Source organism: Panthera uncia (assembly GCF_023721935.1).
Source record: "Panthera uncia isolate 11264 chromosome A1 unlocalized genomic scaffold, Puncia_PCG_1.0 HiC_scaffold_16, whole genome shotgun sequence".
In the NCBI taxonomy this organism is placed as follows: Eukaryota; Metazoa; Chordata; class Mammalia; order Carnivora; family Felidae; genus Panthera; species Panthera uncia.
The window spans coordinates 64742256-64769246 of NW_026057576.1; the positions used below are offsets into that span (position 1 = coordinate 64742256).

The 26991-nt window shown below is 37.7% G+C and overlaps 1 protein-coding gene and 1 long non-coding RNA gene across 2 annotated transcripts in view; both read left to right on the forward strand.

The window, feature by feature from the left end:
• Positions 1 to 26991, forward strand: part of DNAJC3 (DnaJ heat shock protein family (Hsp40) member C3) — an 88455-nt gene that overhangs the window by 30686 nt on the left and 30778 nt on the right. The window contains exons 5-8 of the mRNA XM_049647159.1: positions 21175 to 21327; positions 22834 to 23015; positions 23468 to 23587; positions 26842 to 26947. Coding sequence (XP_049503116.1) covers positions 21175 to 21327; positions 22834 to 23015; positions 23468 to 23587; positions 26842 to 26947 — 561 coding nt within the window. The remainder of the gene's footprint in view (positions 1 to 21174; positions 21328 to 22833; positions 23016 to 23467; positions 23588 to 26841; positions 26948 to 26991) is intronic.
• On the forward strand, positions 7 to 18360 carry LOC125933920 (uncharacterized). The gene is made up of 2 exons (XR_007461157.1): positions 7 to 7327; positions 7583 to 18360. It is a non-coding gene; the product is annotated as an uncharacterized LOC125933920 (long non-coding RNA).

The following is a 26991-nucleotide window of genomic DNA, read 5'->3' on the forward strand; positions in this document are numbered from 1 at the left end:
GTAAGTTCAGCTTGTATTTGGCTTTATGAAGATGTTGAACTCCTTTATGAAGATGAGTGAACATGTTGGACTTATTTTTTTATATAGTAAGACATTTAGTAATAACTTTGTAGCTAAAAGGGAAAATCATTTGATTTGTATATGTAAAAATCACAGTTTCTGTATTAATACATAGTGGCTGACATGAAAGAATCACTTTAAGAGTTGGAAGATAAAGTATATGGAATGAATATATAATTTTAATTCAGTTTATATAGCTCACGTGTTCTGCTTTGTTTTCCGTGAGGATCTAGAGATATCAACTGAACTATTCTAAAACTCCTCTAGATACCCCTGGGAAACACTTCATTTGATTTAAAGGAATAATGAGACATTCTTAAAAGGGAGTTTTGTAATTTCCTGTATGGCTACTCTACAAAGTGTAGTGTTTTGAATTCATTGGGGGATGTTATAGATTACCTATAATTGAAAAATGATTTGTTGGAGAGACAGCCAAAGTCTTTATGCCCTCATGAAGCTTATTTTAAGACCTGCATTTTTGTTCCATCTGGATTTGTTTCTGAAGTGGTCTAGAAAGGGCATATATACAGTTGACCCTTGAACAAAATGGATTTGAACTGCATGGGTCCACTTTTATGTGGGCTGTATAAGTACTGTTAATGCATTTTCTCTTCCTTATGACATTCTTAATAACGTTTTCTTTTCTCTAGCTTACTTTATTGTAAGAATACAGTATATAATACGTATAACATACAGAGTATGTGTTAATTGACTATGTTATTGTTAAGGCTTCTGGTTAACAGTAGACTACTAGTAGTTTTGGGGGAGTCAGAAGTTTTATGAGGATTTGACTGCATGGGGTGGGTGGCATCGGTGCCCCTAACCCTGTGTTGTTCAAAGGTCAACTGTATAAAACCCCATTGTTCATTATTTGCATTTTTGTAGTTTATAAAAATACTCAGTTACTAGATGATAACCACTATGAAAATAAAACTGAAATTTCTAATATTTTCATAACCTCAGTATTTTATACCCTTAGTATTTCATAACCTCAGTGTTTTCACAGTATTCAGTCATATGCAGAGAAATTAAACATTAGACTTAATTGTATTAAAATCTAATCAGCAGCTGTCTCCTGGTCTCAGTAAAACTGGATGTCCTTTTATGTTTATTTAATTTTCCTTACTACTTGAGAAGGTGCTTGAGAACAGGCTGAAGGATAGGTTGTGGGATGTGATGGCAGCTGAGTCCCCAGCCTCGTTCTTATACATAGCAAGTGTTGTGAGAAATTTGTTGAATGGATGGATGAATGATAAAACATAAGAATGAGTTTCCTTCTTTTTAACAAATGCCTAAATCTATTATGTAGAATTGTTTTTCAATCATAACATTAGAGTAGCCTTTTAGGAATAACACAATTTAGAAGAAAGCTTTAGCAAAAATTAATCCTTACTGGGCATTGGATATATCCTTCTGGAAAAGTGAGTTCTTTGAATTTTGGGTATGTCTTCAGTTAATGTCTTTTCTGTGATCAATATTAAAACCTCACAGAGGGTGGCTGAGTGGTTCTGTCAGTTGAACATCCGACTCTTGATTTCAGCTCAGGTCATGATTCCAGGGTTGTGGGATTGAGCCCTGTGTCAGTTTCCACACTGAGCATGGAGCCTGCTTAAGATATTGTCTCTCTCCCTCCCCTTCCCTCTCCTTCTCCCTTCCCTCTCCCCCTCTCTCCTCTCTCTCTTCTTTCCTCTCCTCTCCCTCCTCCCATCCCTTTCTCCCTCCCGCCCCCCTCCCTCTGCCCTCCCCTGCATTTGCTCTCTCTCTAAAAAACAAACAAACAAAAAAAAACCCTCCCAAACCTCACAGAAACAAAAGGGGGACTTTCCACTTTTATTTATTTTTTAAAATTTATTTATTTAACTTCAAGTAAGTTAACATACAGTGTAGTATTGATTTCAGGAGTAGAACCCACTTACATATGACACCCAGTGCTCATCCTAACAAGTGCTCTCCTTAATGCCCGTCATCCTTTTAGCCCATCCCCCTATGCACCTCCCCTCCAGCAGACCTCAGTTTGTTCTCTGTAGTTAATAGTCTTATGGTTTGCCTCCCTCTCTGTTTTTATCTTATTTTTCCTTCCCTATGTTCATCTGTTGTGTTTCTTAAATTCCATGAGTGAAATCATATATTTGTCTTTCTCTGACTTATTTTGCATAGCATAACACCCTCTAGTTCTATCTACATTGTTGCAAATGGCAAGATTTCATTTCTTTTTGATGACTGAATAATATTCCATTGCATACACACACACACACACACACACACACACACACACACACCCCACACCCCACCTCTTCTTTATCCATTCATCAGTCAGTAGCCATTTGGGATCTTTCCATAATTTAGCTATTTTTGATAGTGCTGCTATAAACATTGGGGTGCATGTGCCCCTTTGAATCAGCATTTTTGTATCTTTTGGATAAATACCTAGCAGTCAAATGCTGGGTAATAGGGTAGTTCTATGTTTAATTTTTTGAGGAGTCTCCATTCTGTTTTCCAGAGTGGCTGCGTTCCCACCAAGAGTGTAAGAGGGTTCCCCTTTCTCTCTTGCCAACGTCTCTTGTTTCCTGAGTTGTTAATTTTAGCCACTCTGACTGGTGTGAGGTGGTATCTCAGTGCGGTTTTGATTTGTATTTCCCTGATGATGAGTGATGTTGAACATTTGTAACTTCCTGATGAGTGATGTTGAACATCTTTTCATGTGTCTGTTAGCCATCTCGATGTGTCTGTTCCTGTCTTCTGCCCATTACTTCACTGGATTATTTGTTTTTGGGTGTTGAGTTTGATAAGTTCTTCATAGTTTTTGGATACTAACCCTTTATCTGATATGTCATTTGCAAATATCTTTTCCCATTCTGTTGGTTGCCTTTTAGTTTTGTTGACTGTTTCCTTTGCAGTGCAGAAGAAGCTTTTTATCCTCATGAGGTCCCAGTAGTTCATTTTTGCTTTTGTTTCCCTTGCCTCTGGAGACATGTCAAGTAAGAGGTTACTGTGGCCAAGGTCAAAGAGGTTGCTGCCTGTGTTCTCCTATAGGATTTTGATGGTTTTCTGACTCACATTTAGGTCTTCCATCCGTTTTGAATATATTTTTGTGTATGTTATAGGAAAGTGGTCCAGGTTCCTTCTTCTGCATGTCGCTGTCCAGTTTTCCCAGCACCATTTGAAGAGACTATCTTTTCCATTCCATATTCTTTCCTGCTTTGTGGAAGATGAATTGGCCATACATTTGTGGGTCCATATCATATCTACGTTCTCCATTCTGTTCCAATGATCTTTGCGTCTGTTTTTGTGCCAGTACCATACAGTCTTGATGATTACTGCTTTGTAATACAGCTTGAAGTCCAGGATTGTGATGCTTCCAGCTTTGCTTTTCTTTTTCAACATTACTTTGGTTATTCAGGGTCTTTTCTGGTTCCATACAAATTTTAGGGTCTTTTCTGGTTCCATACAAATTTTAGGATTATTTGTTCTAGCTCTATGAAGAATGCTATTATTTTTGATGGGGATTTCATTGCACGTGTAGATTGCTTTGTAGTGTCGACATTTTAACAATATTTGTTCTTCAATCCGTGAGCATGGAATGTTTTTCCATTTCTTTGTGTCTTCTTCAGTTTCTTTCATAAGCTTTCTATAGTGTATAGAACTTACTTTTTTGGTTATTAGGTTTATTCCTAGGTATCTTAAGGTTTTTGGGGCAATCGTAAGTGGGATTGTTTTCTTAATTTCTCTTTCTGCAACCAGTTTCATTATGTTGATTTTATATTCTGTGACTTTGTTGAATTCATATATCAATTCTAGCAGTTTTTTGGTGGAGTCTTTTGGGTTTTCCACGTAGAGTATCATGTCATCTGTGAAGAGTGAAAGTTTGACTTCTTCCTTCCTTCCTTGTATGCCTTTTATTTCTTTTTGTTGTCTGATTGCTGAGGCTAGGACTTCCAATACTAAGTTGAACCACAGTGGTGAGAGTGGAAATCCCTGTTCCTGACCTTAGTGACAAAGCTCTCAGTTTTTCCCCATTGAGGATGTTACAGCTGTGAGTCTTTCATATATGGCATTTATAATGCTGAGGTATGTTCCTTCTACTCCCAACTTTCTTGAGAGTTTTTATCAAGAGAGAATGCTGTATTTTGTCAAATGCTTTTTCTGCATCTATTGAGAGGATCCTATAGTTCTTTTTTTTTTTTAATGTTTATTCATCTTTGAGAGACAGAGAGAGACAGAGCATGAGGGGGGAAGGGGCAGAGAGGGAGACACAGAATCGGAAGCAGGCTCCAGGCTCCGAGCTGTCAGCACAGAGTCCAACGCAGGGCTTAAACTCACGAACTGCGAGATCATGACCTGAGACAAAGTCGGACCCTCAACCAACTGAGCCACCCAGGTGACCCTGAGAGGATCATATAGTTCTTATCCTTTCTTGTGTTAATGTGGTGTATTGCATTGATTGATTTGAGAACACTAAGCCAGCCCTGCAGCCCAGCAATAAATCCCATTTGATCATGGTGAATAGTGCAGTTGAGTGTCTCTTAGTTTCGGCTCAGGTCATGATCTCATGGTCCTTGGGTTCGAGCCCCGTGTCGAGCTCTGCACTGACAGCGTGGAGCCTGGTTGGGATTCTCTCTTTCTGCCCCTCCCCAACTCACGTGTGCATGCTCTCTCTCTCTCTCTCTAAATAAATAAATAAACTTAAAAAATAAAATAAAAAGAGAATACTATTTAAGAAAATGAATGTCTGGTAGAATTCCCCTGGGAGGCCATCTGGCCCAGGACTCTGGGAGATTTGTTTGTTGGGAGATTTTTGATAACTGATTCAGTTTCTTTGCTGGTTATGGGTATGTTCAAATTTTCTGTCTCTTACTGTTTCAGTTTTGGTAGTGCATGAGTTTCTAGGAATTTGTCCATTTCTTCCAGATTGCCTCGTGTGTTGGCATATAATTTTTCATGGTATTCTCGTACAGATGTTTGTATTTCTGTAGTGTTTGTTGTGATCTCTTTCATTCATGATTTTATCTATTTGGGTCCTCTCTCTTTTCTTTTTTATAAGCCTGGCTAGGGGCTTATCAATTTTGTTTATTCTTTCAAAGAACCAGCCAGCATTGCCACTTTTTGATTGTTTTCTGACGGTCATACTTCTGCTAGTGCATTCTTAAAATTGCCGTTGCTATTATTATTACAGGATACTTCCATGACAGTGTGCAACTGAATTGAATGATTTTTTATTTTTAATTGAAATTTGTATTGAGATAATTGTAGATTCCCATACAGTTGTAATTAATAATACAGAGAGATCCTGTATACCCTTTACCCAATACCTACTGTCACCCAATGATAACATCTTGTAAAACTATAGTACGATATTACAACAAAGATATTGACATTGATACAATCTGTCTATTCAGATTTCCTCAGTTTTAGTAGTAGTGTTCATTTGTTTTTGTTTTTTTTAATGTTTGTGTATTTATTTTGCAAGAGACAGTGATCGGGGGAGGGGCAGAGAGAGAGGGAGACAGAGAATTCCAAGCAGGCTCCTCACTGTCAGTGCAGAGCCAGATGTGGGGCTCCATCCCACGAATTGTGAGATTATGACCTGAGCCAAAACCAAGAATCAGATGCTCAATGGACTGAGCCACCCAGGCCTCGTGTCCGTGTCTGCGTGTGTGTTTAATTTGATACACGTTTTATTTACACCACAGTTAACATACTGAGCATTTCTGTTGCCACAAGGATCCTTCCTGTTGCCCATTTATAAGCACACCCACTTCCCTCACATACTGTTTTGGCCCCTCATCCACTTTCGGCAACCACTAATTTGTTACTCATTTCTTTAATTTTGACATTTCAAACATTATACATGGACAAACGTTATATAACCTTTTGGCATTGACTTTTTTTTACTCCATATAATTCCCTGGAGATTCATTCAGATTGTTGCATATATCACTTAGTTCCTTTTAATTGCTAAGTAGTCCATGGTATGTGTGTGACACTCATTCATCAATTAATGGACATTTGGGTTGTTTCCACTTTTTCACTATTATGAATAAAACTGGTATGAACTTTTTTTTTTAATGCTACAGATATTCTTGTCTAGGTTTTAGTGTGAACAGAAGTTTTCATTTTCCTGGGATAAATGCCTAGAAGTGCAATTTCTGGGTTGTGTCATAATTGCCTGTTTAGTTTTATAAGGAACCACCAAACTGCTTTTCAGAGTGACTGTGCCATTTTATGTTCCTCTGCATCTTTGCCAGTATGTGGTTTTGTCACTGCTTTTTTCTTTTTAAAATTTATTTATTTTGAGAGAGCACATGGGTGTGCCTGCTAGCAGGGGAGGGGCAGAGAGAGAGAGGGAGGGAGAGGGAGAGAGAATCCCAAGCAGGCTCCACACAGTGAGCACAGAGGCTGGGAGCTTGGTCACATGAACCATGAAATCATGACCTGAGCCAAGATCAAGAGTCGGATGCTTAACTGACTGAGCCACCCAGGTGCCCCTCTTTATGTATTTTCAATACTTTATCACATGTGTGGTCGGCAAATATGTTCTCCCAGTCCATAGCTTGTCTTTTACTATTCACAGGGTGTTTCAGAGAGAAGATGTTTTTAATTTTGATGATATTCAATTTATCCATTTTGCTTTTTCTTCTGCATACACTGTTTTTGGTGTCCTGTTGAAGAACTATTCTCCAAGCCTTACATTCCGAACGTTTTCTCCTATGTTATTTTTTTTTTTAAAGTTTTATGGTCTTATGTTTTACATTTAAGTCTGTGTTCTATTTTGACTTAATGTTTGTGTAATGTGTGAAGTTTAGGTTGAGGTTGATTTGTTTTGCCTTTGGATATGCCATTGTTCCAGCACCATATTTTGAAAAGGCTTTCTGTCCTTCACTGAAGTGTTTTCACACCTTTAAAAATAAGACGTTTGCTGTACTTGGGTGGGTGTATTTCTGGGTTCTCTCTTCTGTTTTCTGTGTGTCTATCCCTCTGCCATTCCTGTACTCTGTTGGTGTTTTAGCTCTATAAGGAGTCTTACTAGGGAGTGGAATGATTCCTTCTCACTTTATTCTTCTCTGTCAGTATCGTTTTAGGTATTCCCTGGCCTTTACCCTTTTATGTAAATTTAGAATAAATTTCTCTATGTCTACAAAAAGCCTTGCTGATATTTTGATAGGAAAGGAATCGCAATAAGCCTAAAAGTCAGTTTGGGGAGAAATGAAATACTTATTATGTTGAGTCGTCCAATCCATGAACATAATATGCCTCCCCATTTGTTTAGGTCTTTGATTTCTTTTTTTTTTTTTTTTTTTAATTTTTTTTTTTTAAACGGTTTTTTTTTTTTTTTTGGGACAGAGAGAGACAGAGCATGAACGGGGGAGGGGCAGAGAGAGAGGGAGACACAGAATCGGAAACAGGCTCCAGGCTCCGAGCCATCAGCCCAGAGCCTGACGCGGGGCTCAAACTCACGGACCGCGAGATCGTGACCTGGCTGAAGTCGGACGCTTAACCGACTGCGCCACCCAGGCGCCCCGAGGTCTTTGATTTCTTTTATCAGTGTTTTGTAACTTGCAATGTACAGATCCTGTACATATTTTGTTAAATGTATATACCCGAGTTCTTTTTTGGGTGTGGGAAGGATGATTTAAAATGGTACTGTGTTTTTTTGTTTTTTTAAAATGTTTTTTACATTTATTTATTTTTGAGAGAGAGAGACAGTGTGAGCAGGGGAGGGGCAGAGAGAGAGAGTGAGACACAGAATCAGAAGGAGGCTCCAGGCTCTGAGCTGTCAGCACAGAGCCCGATGCAGGGCTCTACCCCACAAACCGTGAGATCATGACCTGAGCTGAAGTCGGACGCTCAACCGACTGAGCCACCCAGGTGCCCCTGGTACTGTGTTTTTAATTTCATTTTTCACATTGAATAATCTTTGTGATTTTTTTTTTTCTTCAGGAAAGTGTTCACATATTTAAATTTGTAGAAGAAATTAAAAAAAAATTTTTTTTAATGTTTATTTACTTATTTAGAGAGAGAGAGTGAGCAGGGAGGGGCAGAGAGAGAGGGAGAGAGAGAATCCCAAGCAAGCTCCACACTGTCAGCGTGGAGCCTGACGCAGGGCTCGAACCCACGAACCATGCGATCCTGACCTGAGCCAAGATCAAGAGTCAGACACTTAACCAACAGAGCCACCTCAGTTCCCCATGGGAATACAGATGGGAGGCCAAGTTAAATCTTAACACTGCAAAAGCTATGTTTAATATGTAATAACAATTTTGTTGTGTGTAATAATAATTAGATTGGATTGGGTTTAGAGAAAGATACAAGTACAGAATTTATTATTTTACAGTTATTTTATGTTTCACTTGGAATAAATTGGAAATACCTGGACTTAAGATTCAGATTAATAATTAGAAAATCTGACATGTATATCTTTTGTCTGAACAGTAATTACAGTGTCCCAAGGGTGTAGGTGTTAGAGCATCATGAAATGAGAATATTGAGAAGAACTTATCAGTTAACATATGTATATAAATGATTAAATTTTAAGCACTTGGAACCTTGCTTCTACTGGGAAAATGATAAAAGAATGTTATCAGATGGACAACACAAGATATAAACCCAAACCCAGTGTCTACAGTGTCCAGTCTTTCTAAATGTAAAGATGAACATTAGAACTATTCACAGGACCACTATCTCTTATGTTTAGCAAAAATAGATAACATACAGCCCAACCCTGATGAGACTTTAAGGAAATGTTTCCAGTTATATAATACTGTTGACATTGCAAGTATAAATAGAACTTTTACAGAAAAATCTGGCAGTAAGTATTATGAAAGAAAAACATTTTGCCCAAAGATACTTATTGGAGTTCTATTTGTTTTGGAAACTATTAGAGAATATTGTGTCAGTATGATAGAATAATATTCATGAACAAGAATTATTTATGTTTGCTATTGATTTATAGACCTACATTACAAAATAAAGTCAATTAAAGGGCAAAATAAAAATTGTGTGTAAATGCTATTTCTGATTACAGAAAACTTTTGTGTGCTAAACTGGTATAAGTGGCAATTGGTTAAAATTTATAGTTTTTTTCTGTTTTAAAGTTGTATAAAACAAATTCTGAAGAAAAAAGACAAGTTTTGGAACAAGAGGCAGGAAGGAGTGTTGGGTTTTAGATCTACTTTTGTACTTTAGCCATGGTTTGTACAGCACTCAGCATGCACGGGGCGTATTGCTAAGGACTTGTATGGATTATGTCACTTAATCGCTATTCTGCCTCTGTGGTCTGGTATACTGGTAGTCTCATTTTCAGCTGAGCAAATAGAGGTTCAGAGAAGTTTGGTGACTTGCCCAAGATTACACCAGTAGCAAGCAAGTAGGTTAGAAAATTCTAGAACCTGCATTCTTATGCACTGTACTGTTGCTCTCTGCTGTCATTAGTAATTGTATGCATGCTCTGAGGGCTATTCCTGTTGAATATGGGCACAGGACTCAAACATGTATGTGTTTCACATGGTGCAGAACATTTGTTGTTATTCGCGTTAAGAAGTGTGAGAAAACATGTATTTGCTTATATACAGACAAAAACCTCTGGAAAGATAAGCAAGAAACTGATAACATTGGTACTTCTTGAAAGAAAGGTGACTTTAAGAAGTTCTTCCCTTCTGAGCACCTTGTTTTCCTCATTGCAAAGCATAGAAATTGTATAGATGACATCCTATCTTTAAAGTTTGGTACCATAAAGTAGATGATTTCTGGGTCTTGTTTGAAAAGATAAATTTTGTGTTATGACTGTATTTTATTTTTAGCAATTAAAGAATCCTTATTAATTTTTAAAGATTTGTGAATATAGATGATCCATAATAACTTGTTTGCTTTATATATTTTTTAGTTAAATGGACTTTTTGTGGTATTTAGGAGCATTTACGAGCCTGTTACATATAGTAAAGTTTTAATCATACTAGTAAAGTGCTATATACAACCAGGTAGATGTATTCAACTACATTTTACATAACGGAACAGAAATTTGAATATACTTAATCTCTTTTTGGGCTACAGTGAGAAACTCGTTCTTTGTTAGGTGTACAGGTTACTCTACTGTTGGAGGCTGTCCTGTAAATGAGCATCACGTCAGGTCCATACCAGCTATCCTAATCCTGATCAGTACTTTACGTGGTTTAGTTTGTCTTGGAGCCATCAGTGACTCCTGCTGTAGCCAGTGCATGTGGTCATTTGTTAGGTCAGTGAGCATTTGAGTGCATATTATTTGCAAGGCAGAATAGTAGGTGTTAGAGAATTGCTGATGAAGAAAACTAGTCTCAGCCTTTGGAGAGATTGTACTAGGGTAAGAAATAATCTGGCGAATATGATACCATATGACAAATGTTGTGATTTAGCCCTGTGGGAACAGACAGAATGGTCACCTAACTTAGCTGGGATTTGGGAGTCTGGAGTCAAGAAAGGCCTTTTTAAAGGAGGATGTACTTGAAGTCTGAATGGTAAGAGAATGAATGAATCTGTGTTAGCAAAGTGGCTGGGAGGGCCATCCAGGCAGATGGTGAGCGTCCTGTCATTTAAGAAAACGACACCTCTAGTACCACTGGAGTAGGGGTTTGAGAATGCTGGACAGGTAAGCAGGGGTCTGATTGCAGAGAGGACATATGTAGTACTGGGACCTGGGTGTGTGTTTGTTCATTCGTTTAATAGCCATGGAAGGTTTATGCTGGGAATGTCATGATCAGGGTTTTGCTTCAGTAAAACCCAGACTACTCTGGAAAATGGGTTGGAAGAAGACGAGAGTGGAAGTAAACAGTCTGATAATTAAGCTGTTGCAGTAAGTAGTCCAAGTGTGACTTTATGGAGGCCAAAGATTAGGCTGGAGTAGGTGGGGATTGAGAGAAATAGGTGGACATTTAGGAGGTTGGATCAAGAGAGATGCAGTGATTGTGCTAAGGGAGAAGGAACAATTAGGTATGATGCCCGGGTTTCTGGATTGTTCAGATTGGTTACATGTCCATGCTATTCCCTCAGATAGAAACTCAGAGAACAATTATTTAGGAGAGAAGGATGGGTAGAGAAAATATGCCTGTCTTATACTTTTTTTTCCTCAAGTTTTTATTTTAATCACTTAGTGCTCATCACAAATGCACACTCCTTAATCCCCTTAATCACCCACCTACCCCGCCCCCATCCCCTCTGGTGACCATTAGTTTGTTCTCTGTAATTAAGAGTCTGTTTCTTAGTTTCTCTTTTTCCCCTTTGCTCATTTGTTTTGTTTTTTAAGCATCTTTTTAAAAAAAAATTATTTATTTTGAGAGAGAGCATGAGAGTGAGTGGGGGAGGGGCAGAGAGAGAGAGGGAGAGAGAATCCCAAGCAGGCTCCATGTTGTCAGTGCAGAGCCCTATGTGGGGCTTGATCCCACGAACTGTGAGATCATGACCTGAGCCAAAACCAAGAGTTGGACACTCAACCGACTGAGCTACCCAGGCAGTCCTGTTTCTTAAACATCTTCTTTATCCTTTGATTAATCGATGGACACTTGGGCTGCTTCTGTATCCTGGCTATTGTAAATAACACTGCTATAAATATAGGAGTGCATGTGTCCCTTTGAATTAGTGTTTTTGTATTCTTTGGGTAAATACCCAGTAGTGTGATTGCTGGGCCATAGGGTAGTTCTATTTTTAACTTTCTGAGGAACCTCCATTCTGTTTTTCAGAGTGGCTGCACCAGTTTGCATTCCCACCAACAATGCAAGAGGGTTCCCCTTTCTCTGCATCCTCGCCAACACCTATTGTTTGTTGCGTTGTTGATTTTAGCCATTCTGACAGGTGTGAGGTATAGTTTTGATTTGCATTTCTCTGACAGTGAGTGACGATGAATATCTTTTCATATGTCTGTTGGCCATCTGTATGTCTTCTTTGGAGAAATGTCTGTTCATGTCTTCTGCCCATTTTTAAATTGGATTATTTGTTTTTGGGTGTTGAATTTTATGAGTTCTTTACATATTTTAGATACCCTTTATTGGATATGTCTTTTGTAAGTATCTTCTCCCAATTTGTAGGTTGCCATTTAGTTTTTGTTGATTGTTTCCTTTACTGTATAGAAGCTTTTTATTTTTTAAATTTGTTTTATTTTTTAAAGTTTTTATTTTAATTTCCATTAGTTAACTTACAGTGTTATATTGGTTTCAGGTGTACGATACAGTAATTTAGCACTTCCACACATCACCGTGTAGTCATCACAACAAGTGCAGAAGCTTTTTATTTTGATGTAGCCTCAATAGTTTATTATTGCTTTTGTTTTCCTTGCCTCAGGAGACATATCTAGAAAAAAGTTGCTCAGCTGATGTCAGAGAAATTACTGCCTGTGCTCTCTTCTAGGATTTGTATGGTTTCAGGTCTTACATTTAGGTCTTTAATCCATTTTGAATTTATTTTTGTGTATAGCATAGGAAAGTGGTCCAGTTTCATTCTTCCACATGTTGCTATCCAGTTTTCCCAACACCATTTGTTGAAGAGACTTTTTCATTGGAGAGTCTTTCATTGGATGGTCAAAGATTAATTAATTGATGATATAATTGTGGGCTTATTTCTGGATTTTGTATTCTGTTCCCTTGATCTATATGTTTCTATTTTTGTGCAAGTACCATGCTGTTTGATTACTACAGCTTTGTGATATAACTTGAAGTCTGGAATTGTGATGCCTCCAACTTAGTTTTTTTTTTTTTTTCCTCTTTAAGATTGCTTTGGCTATTCCAGGTCTTTTGTAGTTTCATACAAATTTTAGGATTGTTTGTTCTAGTTCTGTGAAAAATGCTGTTGGTATTTTGATAGAGATTGCATTAAATGTGTAGATTGCTTTGGGTAGTGTAGACATTTTAACAGTGTCCTTCCAATCTATGAACATGGAATGTCTTTCCGTTTCTTTGCATCATCTTCAGTTTCTTTCATCAGTGTTCTATCGTTTTCAGAGTACAGGTCTTTCACCTCTTTGGTGAGGTTTATTTCTGGGTATCTTACCATTTGGGGTACAGTAGTAAATGGGATTGTTTTCTTAATTTCTTTTTCTGCTGTTTCATTATTGATGTGTAGAAGTGCAACAGATTTCTGTAGAGTAATTTTGTATCCTGCGACTTTACTGAATTTGTTAATCAGTTCTAGCAGTTTTTTGGTAGAGTTTTTCAGGTTTTCTGTATATAATATCATGTCAGCTGCAAATAGGGAAAGTTTGACTTCTTCCTTATAGATTTTTATGCCTTTTATTTCTTTTTGTTGTCTGATTGCTGTGGCTAGGATGTTCAGTGGTATATTGAATAGAAGTGGTGAGAGTGGACATCCTTGTCTTGTTCTTGACCTTAGGGGAGGGGCTCTCCATTCTTCCTCATTGAGGGTGATGTTTGCTGTGGGTTTTTCATATATGGTCTTTATTATGTTGAAGTCTGTTCCCTTTAAACCTATTTTGTTGATGGTTTTTATCGTGAATGGATGTTGTACTTTGTCAAATGCTTTTTCTGCATCTGTTGAAAATGATCATATGGTTTGACACTCTTATTCTTTTTTTTTTTTTTTTAAAGTTTACTTATTTTTGAGAGCGACAGAGACAACATGAGTGGGGTGGCAGAGAGAGAGGGAGAGTGAGAGAGAATCCCAAGCAGGCTCTGTGCTGACCTGAGCTGAAACCAAGAGTTGGATGTTTAACCCACTCAGCCAGCCAAGCGCCCCCGACTCCCTTATTTTTATAAAAATATCCTGGAGCGCCTGGGTGGCTCAGTTGGTTAAGTGTATGACTTCGGCTCAGGTCATGATCTCATGGTTAGTGAATTTGAGCCCTGTGCTGACAGCTCAGACCCTGGAGCCTTCTTTGGATTCTGTGTCTCCCTCTCTCTCTGCCCCTTCCCTGCTCATGCTCTGTTTCTCTCTCAAAAATAAAAAATAAACATTAAAAAAAATGTTTTAAAAATTTTCCTGATTCTCAGCAACTCATTTTATTTAATAATTTGTGATCTATAAATTCTTCCTTCTTATCAACTTCAAGATACAGTAAATGCACTTTAAACTCATTTGTTTTTGGACTTCGGTGTTTTATCTTTTCCTTATTTATCTTTGCTATCAATGCTTTGGGTTTAAGTGAAAAATCTTTAGATCAAGGCAGTGTTCCATGTGATCCAAATACAGTGAAGGTAATGATCAGTTTAAATGTTTATTTCATATTTCGGTATTTTTTATTTTGATGAAATTGGCAACTCACATTTTGTTTTTGGTGAGCAGCCATATTATTAGATAAATATCAGTGCCAATTGCAATTTAATTTTTAATTTAAGTACAAAGCTTTGGTGTGATTTTTAATAAATAAACTCTTCATTGGTAGTTTATGTTACTTGAAAACAAACTAACATAAATCTACCAAATGCATCAATATAACTTTAGGCATTGTTTTTTCCATCTTTAATCTTTTAGTACAGAAAGAATGATTGTGGTGCTTCAAGTTAACTAAATCAGAAATAACCAAAGTTAAAAAAAAAATACTAAGTATTATGAACTAGGAAGAAAAGGGAGCAGTACTTTTAAAGGCATGAAATAAATTTGGTTATAATTTAATATAAAGATAGCAATGTGTGCTATAGCTTGCTACAGTTGCTCTTTTTCTTTGAATCAGAAATAATGCTATAAATGGGTAATAGTATAAATATGCCATAATTCATCAGATATAAGGAGCTATCAATTGTAAGACATGTTATTATTTTATGCTGTATTAAAAGAATAAATGCTGCTGGTTAATAATGCCTTCTTATAACTTAATATTTTTATTTTGTGCTTATAGAAAGAGCTATTTGAGACTTAGACACAAGCTTTTATTATCACACTGCTCTGCTCATTGCCTTTCTGTTATACATTAACTTCATGAAGACTTTGGCAGTTAAAACCTGTATGTATAGTACCAACGGTGTTAATACCTGGAGTCAAGCGTGCTAGACCATTTTTGTGCATATGCAGTCATGTTGATGGGCTGATGGTAAGACTCATTCCACTGAGAGAAATCAAAGTATGCTTTATCACCTTGCTTTAGATGTGAGGCAGAAAGGGAAGAGGGAAGGATGAGGCTTAAAAGATAGCAGCAGTAAAATGGAGTTGGACTCCTAATTACATCAAGGAAAGAGGAATCTAACATCCTAAATAATAAGAGGAGCCATTTAAAAAAAAATTTTTTTTTAACGTTTCATTTATTTTTGAGACAGGGAGAGACAGAGCATGAACAGGGGAGGGTCAGAGAGAGGGAGACACAGAATCTGAAACAGGCTCCAGGCTCTGAGCTGTCAGCACAGAGCCCGACGCAGGGCTCAAACTCACGGAGCGCGAGACCATGACCTGAGCCGAAGTCGGCCGCTTAACCGATGGAGCCGCCCAGGCGCCCCAAGAGGAGCCATTTTTGAACAGCATGGGATGGTGACAGTGACAGTGGCAGTGGGTTGGGAATGGGATGTGGAATTCTTCTTAGCGAAACGCTGTTAAGATGTCTTGCTGGAGATGTAAGGTGGGCAGTTGCATGTTTGGCGTCAGTGTACATGTAAGAGGGAGCGGTTAAGAATGTAGGCTCTGGAAGTGACTTTGAGCCATAGTTTCCTCCTGTGTAAAATGGCGATAATCCAAAATGCCCTTTAGGGCTTTTGGTTTAGCTTTAGAATATTGCCTGAAACCTAGAGAGGACTCAGTAAATGTTTTCTGCTCTCATGATTGATCTTCATCATCACCATCATCCAAAACATGGGCTTTGGAGATACAGACCTTAGTTGGAAAGTAAGCAAGACTTCTGGCAAGTTACATAATCATTCAATTTCTTTATCTAAAGTTGGGGTAGTAAAATCTAGCTCATGGGTAATAGTATAAATGAAAAAAGAAAGATAGGCATGCAGTGTAGGCATTAAGGCATATGTCCTGTTTTTTAGCAGTTTATACTTTAGTTGGAGGAAATAAGCACTAAATATGTAAAAAATTAATAGCACAGAGATATTTATAAGAAGTGACATAAAGGTTGGATAAAACGATAAGATTAAGAATTAGGAACACGACTAGAAGTTGGGAGTCCCACCTCACTTTTTCTCCTGATTAGCTGTGTGATGTTGGGCAAGTTATCATTATCCTGTCAATACTGTGAGACTCAGTATTTTCATTTACAAAGTGTGAGTTGATTGGGCAAGATGATTTCTTAGGTTACTTCCTTGTTAAGGGTTTCTTACGTGATTTCGGCATTTAGAGAGAAGCGATTACTACCATAGTATGGAACAGTTAGGGAGGCTAGGAGGAGATGGGACGTGAAAAGGGTGTTGGTTTGATGAAAATTGTATCAGGGAACAAGAGAGTTTTGGAATCTTGAAGATACCTTTTTTCTTGTGTTATAATTGTGAGAAATTAGCCTATCCTCACATTTCCATGTTTCATTTCTGGTAGGTTTTATTTATGAATTTCACAAATATTTGAATTTATATTTTGTCAGGTTCATTGAACGTTCTTGCTCGTTTTCCTTGTACGTGCTGCGTCCCTCTAGGGCAGCAGTTCTTAGGATGGCTCTCAAGATCCCATTATACTAGTCAATATGGAGGCCTCCAGAGACCTTTTGTTTAGCAATATTTACGGGATTAGAAGTTAATTTTAGAAATTAAAAAATACTTATTAATTTAAAAGTAACAAACCCATTATGTTAATATAGATTTTTTTGCACACAACCTAACTATATTTTCAAAAACAAAAAGTTTAATGAGATAAGTTTTACATTTTTACAAATCTCTTTAATATGTGGCTTACTTGAAGACCATCAGATTCCCAGATCTGATTTATATTTTGGTTGAAGTACTATTGAAGAAAATGTGGTTTATACATATAAACAGTTGGAAAAGGAAGAATGTTTTAACATCTTTTTATATAATTGTGGATACTCTTTGATGTTACACCAAAACTCCAGTAGTTGTTATTGGTTAGTTGCAATGTGGACTCTGAAATCCTGCCAGTGAACTTGTAGTAAGTACTCTGTCATAATGAAATCCATTAGTTTAGCCTGCACTTTGAATGAGTACTTTGTCTTTTATCCATATGTGTTTTGGCCCCACAGACCCCCGAAAGAGTATTAAGGATTCCCAAGGGTCCCTGGATCATACACTGAGAATCACTACTATAGGATATATACCTAAGAGGATAATTGCTAATTTGAAAGTTATGGGCATTTTAAACCTGGCCAGTTTGGCACTGTCTCGTTAAGTGGTTATTCCAATTTATATTCCCACCAGCAGTTTAGGGGGGTTCTATGAGCCCCATAACTTCAATACCACTTGGTATCAGTAGTATTTTTGCTGGCTAGGTTGGTATAAGAAATGCAACTTTACATCTTTTGTGTCTGTTTCTCTTAGATTCTATTTATCCAACTGTTTCTTTTGTGTCAGTGAAGATAGTCCTTAAGAATATCTTTTTCTCTTAGTCATTACTTCAGGAATTTCAACATCCATGCTTACTAAGGTTTACAGGTAATCAATATCTTTAGCTTCCTCCAGAAAATTACAGGGGCCTTAGAATACTTTAACTCAATCACCTACTCCCTGGCTTGGATATAATTATTTTTCAAAAATTGGGGCTTTTTATTGACATTCAAATTAGTATTACTTTTGTATAGATCCCTTAAAGACTTAGGAAAGAATTGGTGAAGGCAAATTCTAGGAGTTGCTAGAGAATATTGCAATATACCTCAAATATTACATATTTTTCCATGTTATCAAATAGTGACAAATTAAAAATGTAAACTTGTGCTACTTACCTCTTAAAACCATAATTAAATTTAATAGAATTGGAAGATTAATTTCTTGAGCAACAGGCAGTTTGGTGAATATATTTTATGCTAAAGTCTAATTTTATTTTGACCTTGAGTCAAATTAAGGTTTTATTATTCTGGGGCTTTAATTGTAAAGGCATCCAGTTCAAGTTGGCTGGTATGGAATGCAATGATAAATAAATTGAATGGCCTTTTAAAGTGTGTATTATGTCTTGCATCCTGTCCTCATTATGAATTTATATATTATAGAAAGTTCAAAAAAGGAGCTTGGAATTTTTATTAGCATTTTTTGGAATACTCGCTATGTGGTGGTCCTTTTGATTTCTCAATGACTGCTCCTCAGGGTGTAAGCATTATTATTCCCCTTTTATTGGTGAAGAAAATGCAAATAATATACAGATAGTAAGTGATAAAGCCAAGGTTTGGGCTGAGGGTTTGTTTTTTTCCCCATTTAGATTTTATTTTAAAACATTAATGGTAGAAAATCTGTTTGGAAATACTCACAATCTGGCCATTGAAAAATGGTAAAACCACTATATTAGTTCTCTGTTGCTGCTTAACAAATTACTCAAAGTTAGCAGCTTAAAGCTTCCTACCTTTGTGATCTTACAGTTCATGGGGTCAGGAATCTGGGCAGGTTTAGCTGGGTCCTCTGCCCCAGAGTCTCTCCTAGGCTATAGTTAAGGTGTCAGATAGGCTTGCAGTATTATCTGAAGATTTGGCTGGTGAAGGAACTACTTCCAAATTCACTTTGTTGTTGGCAGGATGTAATTCCTCTTGAGGTGTTAGGTTGAGGCCTTTGTTTTTTCTGAGTGTCAGCCAGAGGCTTCCCTTGGTTCTTTCTTTTGTGGGTCTCCCCATAAAGCATCCCACAGCAGGCAGCTTGCTTCGACAGAGTGAGCAGGTGAGAAGGCAAGAGATGCCAGCAAGAGAGTGAGTGCTAGCAAGATGGAGGTCACAGTGTTTTGTACCTAACTAAGGAAGTGATGTCCTGTCACCTTTGTCACATTCTGTTTCTTAAAAGGAGTAGGAGAGGGGATCACACAAAGGTATGAATTCCAGGAGCCTGGGGGTCTTTTGGGGCCATCTTAGAAGTCTGCCCACCACCACTACCAACCTGTAGTTTTCACTTGAAATCCCAGAAATGGGAGTGTATTTAGATTAGATTAGAGAGCTGCTCACCCCTTTTAATAAGCCCCCCATTCCATAGTTATTACGGGTTTATATCCAAAAGCTCAGTGATCGCAGTAAATGGTAAGAAATAAGAAATAGAATATTGTCATAGGTAGCGGTTTGGTTGAAAGGGTCTGAAATACGAAACACTAAAGAAGAGAAGGGATATCAAGAAATGTGAAAAAAGGAGAGGGAAATGCTAGCAGGGTCCATTCCGTACATGTAAATATCTTGGAGGAGCCCGGCCTGTGGTAAGAGTGAAAATTTTCATCTCCTTTAATCCTCTTTGAAAGTCCTCAGGGTTACAAGTAAGTCCTTAGTCTCAGACTCCTTTCTTCCCTCCTTGCAAGAATCTTCTCCCTCCCCTAGTTCCCTCCAGCCTCAAAGAGCTCCAGACGACCTGACCTCACCCCCTCTTTCTCATTCCCATTCCCATTGTCTGAGCCACTCACCAAGTGAGCCTGAGCTCCATCCTCAATCTCAGGCTTTAGGACTTTACCCGCTCTCACCTTCCAGCAAGAAAAATTGTGTGGTAGAGATTAGACTGTAAAGTTTGAGAGAGAAAAGGTGCAAATTCCATACAAGAGGCGATCTCTAATCCATTCTAATGTATCCTATTCAAAAAGGAGTGGTAGTATACGTACAGGAAACAAGTTATCAATAAACTACTTTTACCCAGAGCAAAGTGATGGTGCCTGCACATTTTCCTCCTTCCAGTATGGTCTGGCAGAAGTATTCAAGACCAGCCCGAAGATGATGAAACAGTCATAGATAAACATGCCACGGCCTCTCAGCAGCTCCCTTCAGCTGGATAATTCAGTCATGCAGGGACAGTCCTTGCCAGAGCAAGCTGAGGTTGTGAGTTCCTAGTTACCTATGAATACTTAGAGTCCTGTCCATTCCTTCAAAGCTAAGGATTAAACAGACAAAACAGAATACCTTAAGTATCCTGAAAACCAAATGGAGAAATGTAGAGCCTCTACTAAGAAATAATATGCTCAAGGTTTCTCATGTGGAGTGTTCTCTCCTACCAGGTAGCTAGTAGGGTGTTTTTTAAAAAAAATGAATCCACTAAAAGGAGAAGCAGTATGATTGGTCAGTCAAAGGAGAGACATTTCTAGAAATAATCTCCCATTGGCACTACCTCACCCCCAATTGGAACCCATCAACTATGATTCCCATCTTGGTAAGAATATTAGATTTCAGAAGTTATTACATATAAACTATAATTGCCATGAAAAAAGTCCCCCCCTCACCCAAGTCAATAGCTTTTAAATGTAGGCACTCAATTTTTCTAAGCCATTAAGGTTAAGATTTTCCATATGGAGGAAGAAATTGTTCAGAGTCCCTGTGCCTAGGCTGGGGTGGGAGCAAGAATGAACTGTAAGCAGACACAAGGGATCTTAAAAGTTTGACAGAAATGGCCTAAAACTGTGGTAGCGGTCACATACTTGGTACATTTGTTAAAAATCAGAATCACATATTTAAAATGCATGAATTTTATGGTATAAATTATACCTTTATAAAGTTATTAAAAAAGAGAGACAATGTGTACATGTCTTAGAACTCCATTCGAAGCCTTGTAATAAAGTATTACTCTCATTTTCCCCCATAAATTCTTCCTTACTCATTACACCTTAGCCCCTCTGGTGCCAAATCTTTGTTCTATAACCTCTAAAAAATACTGCCATCTCCTCAGTTTCCCTATGTTTTTCATTATTTTGGTAAAATCATTTTATTCTTAAAAATACACATTTAGGAAATTGAACTAGAAGGCCCACTACATGAGACTCTCGTTACTCCGCAGAGCTTAACCTAAGAGTGAGGAGGGTGCTCTCCTTACTTCATTCATCTCTGCTCTTTCACAGTCCTAAGTGTGTTTGCATCCTAGGAAGGTGCGGGGACCATAGGTCATTTCACAGCTCGCTCCTGTGTACCTTACAAATGGAGGTAAAGGTGCTCTCATGCTGGTCAGCCCTGGGGGCAAGTTCTTGCACAAGCCAGTTTTGCCAGCGTCTCTTACCCTTTTTTCCCCTGATGAATTTAAGTATTTACGATGGTCAGATCGTTGTGTGTACTATGGGTATTAGATTTAAGAGATTAAAAATCCTGCTTAATTTCTCTTCTCATTCTTATAGCTCAAATCTAATCCAAGTGAAAATGAAGAAAAGGAAGCCCAGTTTCAACTTGTGAAATCTGATGAAATGCAGCGTTTGCGCTCACAAGCGCTTGATGCTTTTGAAAGCTCAGATTATACTGCTGCTATAACCTTCCTTGATAAGATTTTAGAGGTAAGTTTCTTAGACATTGCAGCTGGCAAGCCTGACACATGCTGTGTTTTACTCTGAGGCACATTCATGCACTTTGACATGTTATGTATCACAAGCAACCTAGAGAGGATAAGATCACATTGGTCCTTGGGCTTTTAGCTCTTAAGTGAGAGATGGTGTTTATGTGGAACAAAATTTGGAACTGGAGTTTGCAGTAAATGTACTCGATGTGCTGTGGAATGGGAGTTACACATTTTTATACATTGCTTGCTTTACTGTTTTTGTTTGATTTTGCATTGGGGGGAGGCTGGAGAGAATTCTAGAAGTTAGATAAAGGGGGTGAAAGATGAAAGAACTGGTTGAAGAAAAAGGAAAAGTAATGTTTCAGGGGAAGAAGGTTTAGAGTGAGAAGTCTATAGGGAAGAAGCAGATGGAATGTTGACAAGCCCCAGAGGTCAAGACAAGAGCTCAGTCTATAGTTTCCTTGCCTCCGAAGGACTTAATGACAGATGGTTTCAGAAGGAAGTCTACTGAGATATTCAAGTAGGAGCAATCCTAATTCTTGTTTATTTATCATTTTCATGGCACTTTGATGTACAATTGCATTTAATCATGGCAGGAAACTTAACATATGTAGAGTAGGTGCTTCTTTGATAATTTTATAGAGGAAATTGTGTGATACAGTCGAGTGGAATTCATGTTTTATTAAATTATTTTGTTTATGATTTGTTAAGGAAACATAAAGTTATAATTTTTATCTTCCAGGACTTAGATAACTATTTTTACCTACTTGATTAGCCAAGATATTTAATTTATGTACGTGTTGATTTTGGTATCTAAAATATGTGAAAAGTTGATATGACCTTAGAACAGCTCTAAGAAATGTGTAAAGATACTTCCACAGGCCCTATTGGTGACCTTTTGGGTTTACATTTTTAAAAAAAACTCCTGCATTTATAAACATTTTGACCAAGTGGAAATGGTGAAGCCTCCACCTTCTCACATTGTTCTCCTCTTTTCTTTGTTTTTGTGGTATGAGAATTTAATTTCAAGGAGATAACATTTTACAAAAGAGAGTTCTATTTAGTTATTAGTAGAATAGAAGTATTTTGCAGGTTTAGAACCTAGATTTTATGATTTGGAACTAGAAATTAGAATTGTTGATTAAGTACAAAAACCTGACTAAAGAATATTCTTTTCAAAATCAGATGTGCTTCACTGGGAGCAGCCTTCTAATAGTAATGCCATGTATTCTTATTTTCAGAGTTTTAAAATTATATAATTGAAGGAAGTAGGAAAGGGGCCTTGTTAGCGTATACATCCCTTCCCCCATTAGAATTGAAGATATCCTTGGAGAAATTATTTTGTCGCATCTGAATTGTATCGGCCTTTTTAATACCTTACAATATAGAAATCACAGTAATTGAAGATGGTTTCATGTTGATAAGTGTCAGCAAACTACGCGGGATGAAGTATGGGTGTGCATAGTTTACTGCTTCTTAAAGTCTAGTTCTCTTGTTTCTCAAGGTTTGTGTTTGGGATGCAGAACTACGGGAACTTCGAGCTGAATGTTTCATAAAAGAGGGGGAACCTAGGAAAGCGATAAGTGACTTAAAAGCTGCATCAAAGTTGAAGAATGATAATACTGAGGCTTTTTATAAAATCAGCACACTGTACTATCAACTAGGAGACCATGAACTGTCCCTCAGGTCAGCTCTAGTGACATACACATCTCGTCCTCATCCTCTTTTCACTGTTGGCAGTAAGATAATAATCCCGTTTTTAAAGACTTTAATTTTAAATTAAAACTGTGGTTAAGGTTGTTTTTATATTCTTTATTTGTATATTTTGTATTTTCCCTAAGTTATTCTGTTTCCACATAGTTTACTTTCATGAGCTATGCTTATTAAAATAGAGATATATTTGCAGAAAGAAAATAGGGTGTTTAATGTATAATTCTACTTAAGTTATTATAATTTGAGTTAATACGTGTGTGTGGCACAATGCCACATGTAAAAGTATATGGTCAGTTGTTAAGTCAGTGTGTTTTGTTTAATCGTCACAAGCAAAAAATACCTTTAATGTGATTTCTGTATTGTGGAAAACCAGTCATTAATTATTTTGACTTGGAGTATTTTCCTGTTTTTAAATACATGAGCAGTGAAGTTCGTGAATGTCTTAAACTGGACCAGGATCATAAAAGGTGTTTTGCACACTATAAACAAGTAAAGAAACTTAATAAGCTAATTGAGTCAGCTGAAGAGCTCATCAGAGACGGCAGGTAAGAATGTGCTTGTCTGCAGTCTACAGCCTCCCTTCTCTGGCTTTTCTGGGCACAAAAGAACAGTTGAACTGCTTGCTCTTTTACTCATCAGCCATTGAGGATAGACTATCCTAGATAGCCCTGGGCCTTGGCAAAACTACTGCAGCTCTACTTAATATTATTATTTTTTAAATATTTATTTATTTTTGGGATACAGAGAAAGAGAGAGTGCGAGTAGAGGAGGAACAGAGAGAGAGGGGGACCCAGAATCTGTAGCAGGCTGCAGGCTCTGAGCTGTCAACACAGAGCCTGACGTGGGGCTCGAACTCACGAAGCGTGAGTTCCGTTGGATGCTCAACTGACTGAGCCACCCAGGTGCCCTGTACTTATTTTTAATAAGGCAGGATATAAGTAATAGTAACTGCATAATATTCTTACCAGCAGACTTATTTATATTTCACCAGATATTTATTGAGTATCTCCTGCGTCAGGCACTGACAATGTACTAAGGGGTGCAGAGATGAATATGACATGGTTTTCGGTGTTAAGAAGCTTAAAGATTCGTGTGGGAGATGGACATTTAAACTGATTGTTAAAAGATAATGTGGGATCTAGAGTGATAGAGATGTATACAGAGTATATAGAGCCTTCCTTGTGGTATAAGATTCTCAGTTAAGTCCTTTTGTTAGAGCACCTGAAAAATATTGTACCACTTCTTTGTGGCCTCCATGGTTCCTGATGAGAAACCCATGGTCATTCTGATTGTTTTTCCCTAAAATAACATATTTTCCTCTGACTGCTTTCAGAATTTGTTTTCTTTGTTTTTAGTATTCAGAAGTTTAATTATGGTGTATCTTGGCGTGGATTTCTTTGTTTTTATCCTATTTGGAATTTATTTAGCTTCTACAATATGTAGGTTTGTGTCTTGTCAAACTTGGGAAGTTTCAGCCATTACTTCTTTTTAAAGATTGCTTATATTTTAAATATTTATTTATTTTTGAGAGAGAGACAGAGAGCGTGCAAGTGGGGGAGGGGCAGAGAGAGAGAGGGAGACACAGGATCTGAAGCAGGCTCCGGGCTCCGATCTGTCTTTAGCGCAGAGCCGGATGTGGGGCTCGAACCCATGAACCATGAGCTCACGACCTGAGCTGAAATCAAGAGTTTGATATTAACTGACTGAGCCACCCAGGTGCCCCTTAGCCATTATGTCTTGAAGTATTTTTTTAGCTTTACCCTCTATCTCTAGTTTTTGTCTTAGATTCTGATTGACATAAATGTTAGCTCTTTTGTTTCAGCCCCACGGGTCCCTGCGGCTCTGTTCATTTTTCTCCATTCCTTTTCTTTCTGATCAGATTTCGTATTTTTTTTTTATCATTCCAATTCACTGATTCTTTTCTCTGTCCCTCCATTCAACTGTTGAGCACGTTCAGTGAACTTTTTATTTGGGTTTTTCTAGTTTTCAGTTCTGATAACCAAACGTTATTCTTGTATCTCTTCTGTTTCTTTGCCAAGGCCGTCTATTGCTTTCATTTCTTTAAGCATGTTTGTCACTGCTGCTATTGCCAAGGCTACTTTAAAATCTTTGTCAGATAATTGGTTTTGGAATTTATTGTCTTTTCTCGTTCAGTTTGAGATCTTACTGTCTGTTGGTATGATGAGTGGTTTCTGATTGAAACCTGGACACTTTCATTTTATAAGACTGTTTTTTAATTTAAATCTGTTTTGCCTGGCTTTTTCAGACATTGTTCCAGCAAAGCAGGGGCGGGTATCACTTTGTTGCTGTCAGGGAGGTAGAAGTTTTCCCCGTTGGCATTTGTTGATAGCTGAGGTGTGGGGTTTCTCACTACTGCTTGGAGCAGGTGGAGGTTGGGGGATATTTACTTCCAGCCATGGATGAAAGTCCTAGCTTCCCACTTGGCCTTCTCTGACACCACCATGGTGGGGGTGTGGGCACACCTCATCATAGCCTCTCCACTTGACCTGTTGGCATTGGGAGGGAGCCTTATTTTTTCTTCTGTGGTGTTTGGCTGGAGTGGAGCTGTTATTGTCATAAATTTTCTGTCTTGTCAGGCTGCCCTTTGCAGGTCCTGTGGCTTGAGAGAGCAGGCTCTTGCTGGGTTTTGGATTTTTTGTCTGCACCCATTGGCATTTCTGGGTTGCTGGTCTCTTCAGCTCCAAGTCTGCAGTATATGAAGCAAACAAAAAAACCCAGGAAGCTTTCCCATATTGTGTTTCCCTCAGGCCACATGTCCTGGGCTGGTCTGCCTCCTTCTCTCCCCTTGCTGAGTTTTTTCATATGTTGACAAATACGTAATGTGTAGGGGTATTTAATTGTACCTAGTTGGCGGAACTGGGGAAAGTACATTCACTCCACTTTCCCAGAAGCTACCTTTTTTTTTTTTAAGTGAGGTTCAGTATTTCTAACTGAACTTTTTGTTTTGATCTAATCATCATTTCATATGTAGTTGTAAAAAGGAAAGCAAGGTTTTGCATGCTCTGTACGACTTCCTACAACTGTTGTACTATCTTGGAAAACTATACAACACTATCCCAGCTAGGATTTTGACATCAATAACTTCTGTTTTAAGTGTTCTGCTGAAATCTGTGTTTTAATACATCAGCATTTAAATGTGAAGATTGTAATGCATTTTGGGAAAAATGTGCCACAGTGGCATATAAATATATTGTTTAGTGTGCCATTACTGAGGAAAGTAACTTCGTGTATAACATGGCTAATATTTTTCACCAGTTTAGAAAAAAAGGCTGAAATAGCTTTTATTGTTCTCAGAAAGCTAGTAAGTTGGGAATTTAAGCAGGTTCTTTTTGCAGGGAACCACATTGTACTTAGTTGTGAATATTGACATTCATTGTATAAAATGACATGTAGATAGTGGGCTTTGTTATTTCATGAAGGTGTGTAGGGACCAAGAAATAAACCTGATCTCTATTTTGCTGAAAAATGCCATGTGTAAGTCAGACTTTAACAAGATGTTTTACTCCGTTTCAAAATCATGAGCATTATTCTGTAAAGAAATTCATCATTTTGTTTGATTGGTATTCACAGGTATGCTTTGATTTGTACATAGACATTTTCTGTGGTCATGTGTTTTATCTCCCAACTTTTGACTGATAGTAAGGTAAAAGTCGTGTTTGAAGGCACGTACTCATTTAGGTGAATTGATTAAGCAACGATTAGTGAAGAGTAGAGGGCTCTTTCTTTAACCCCTGAGATAGAATTTCATTGTTACTCATCATGATTTGCTCATTAATAGATACACAGATGCGACCAGCAAATATGAGTCTGTCATGAAAACAGAGCCGAGTGTTGCTGAATATACGATTCGCTCAAAAGAAAGAATTTGCCACTGCTTTTCTAAGGTAACAGTTGATTCATTCGCAGAAGTGTGAAAACTTAATATATG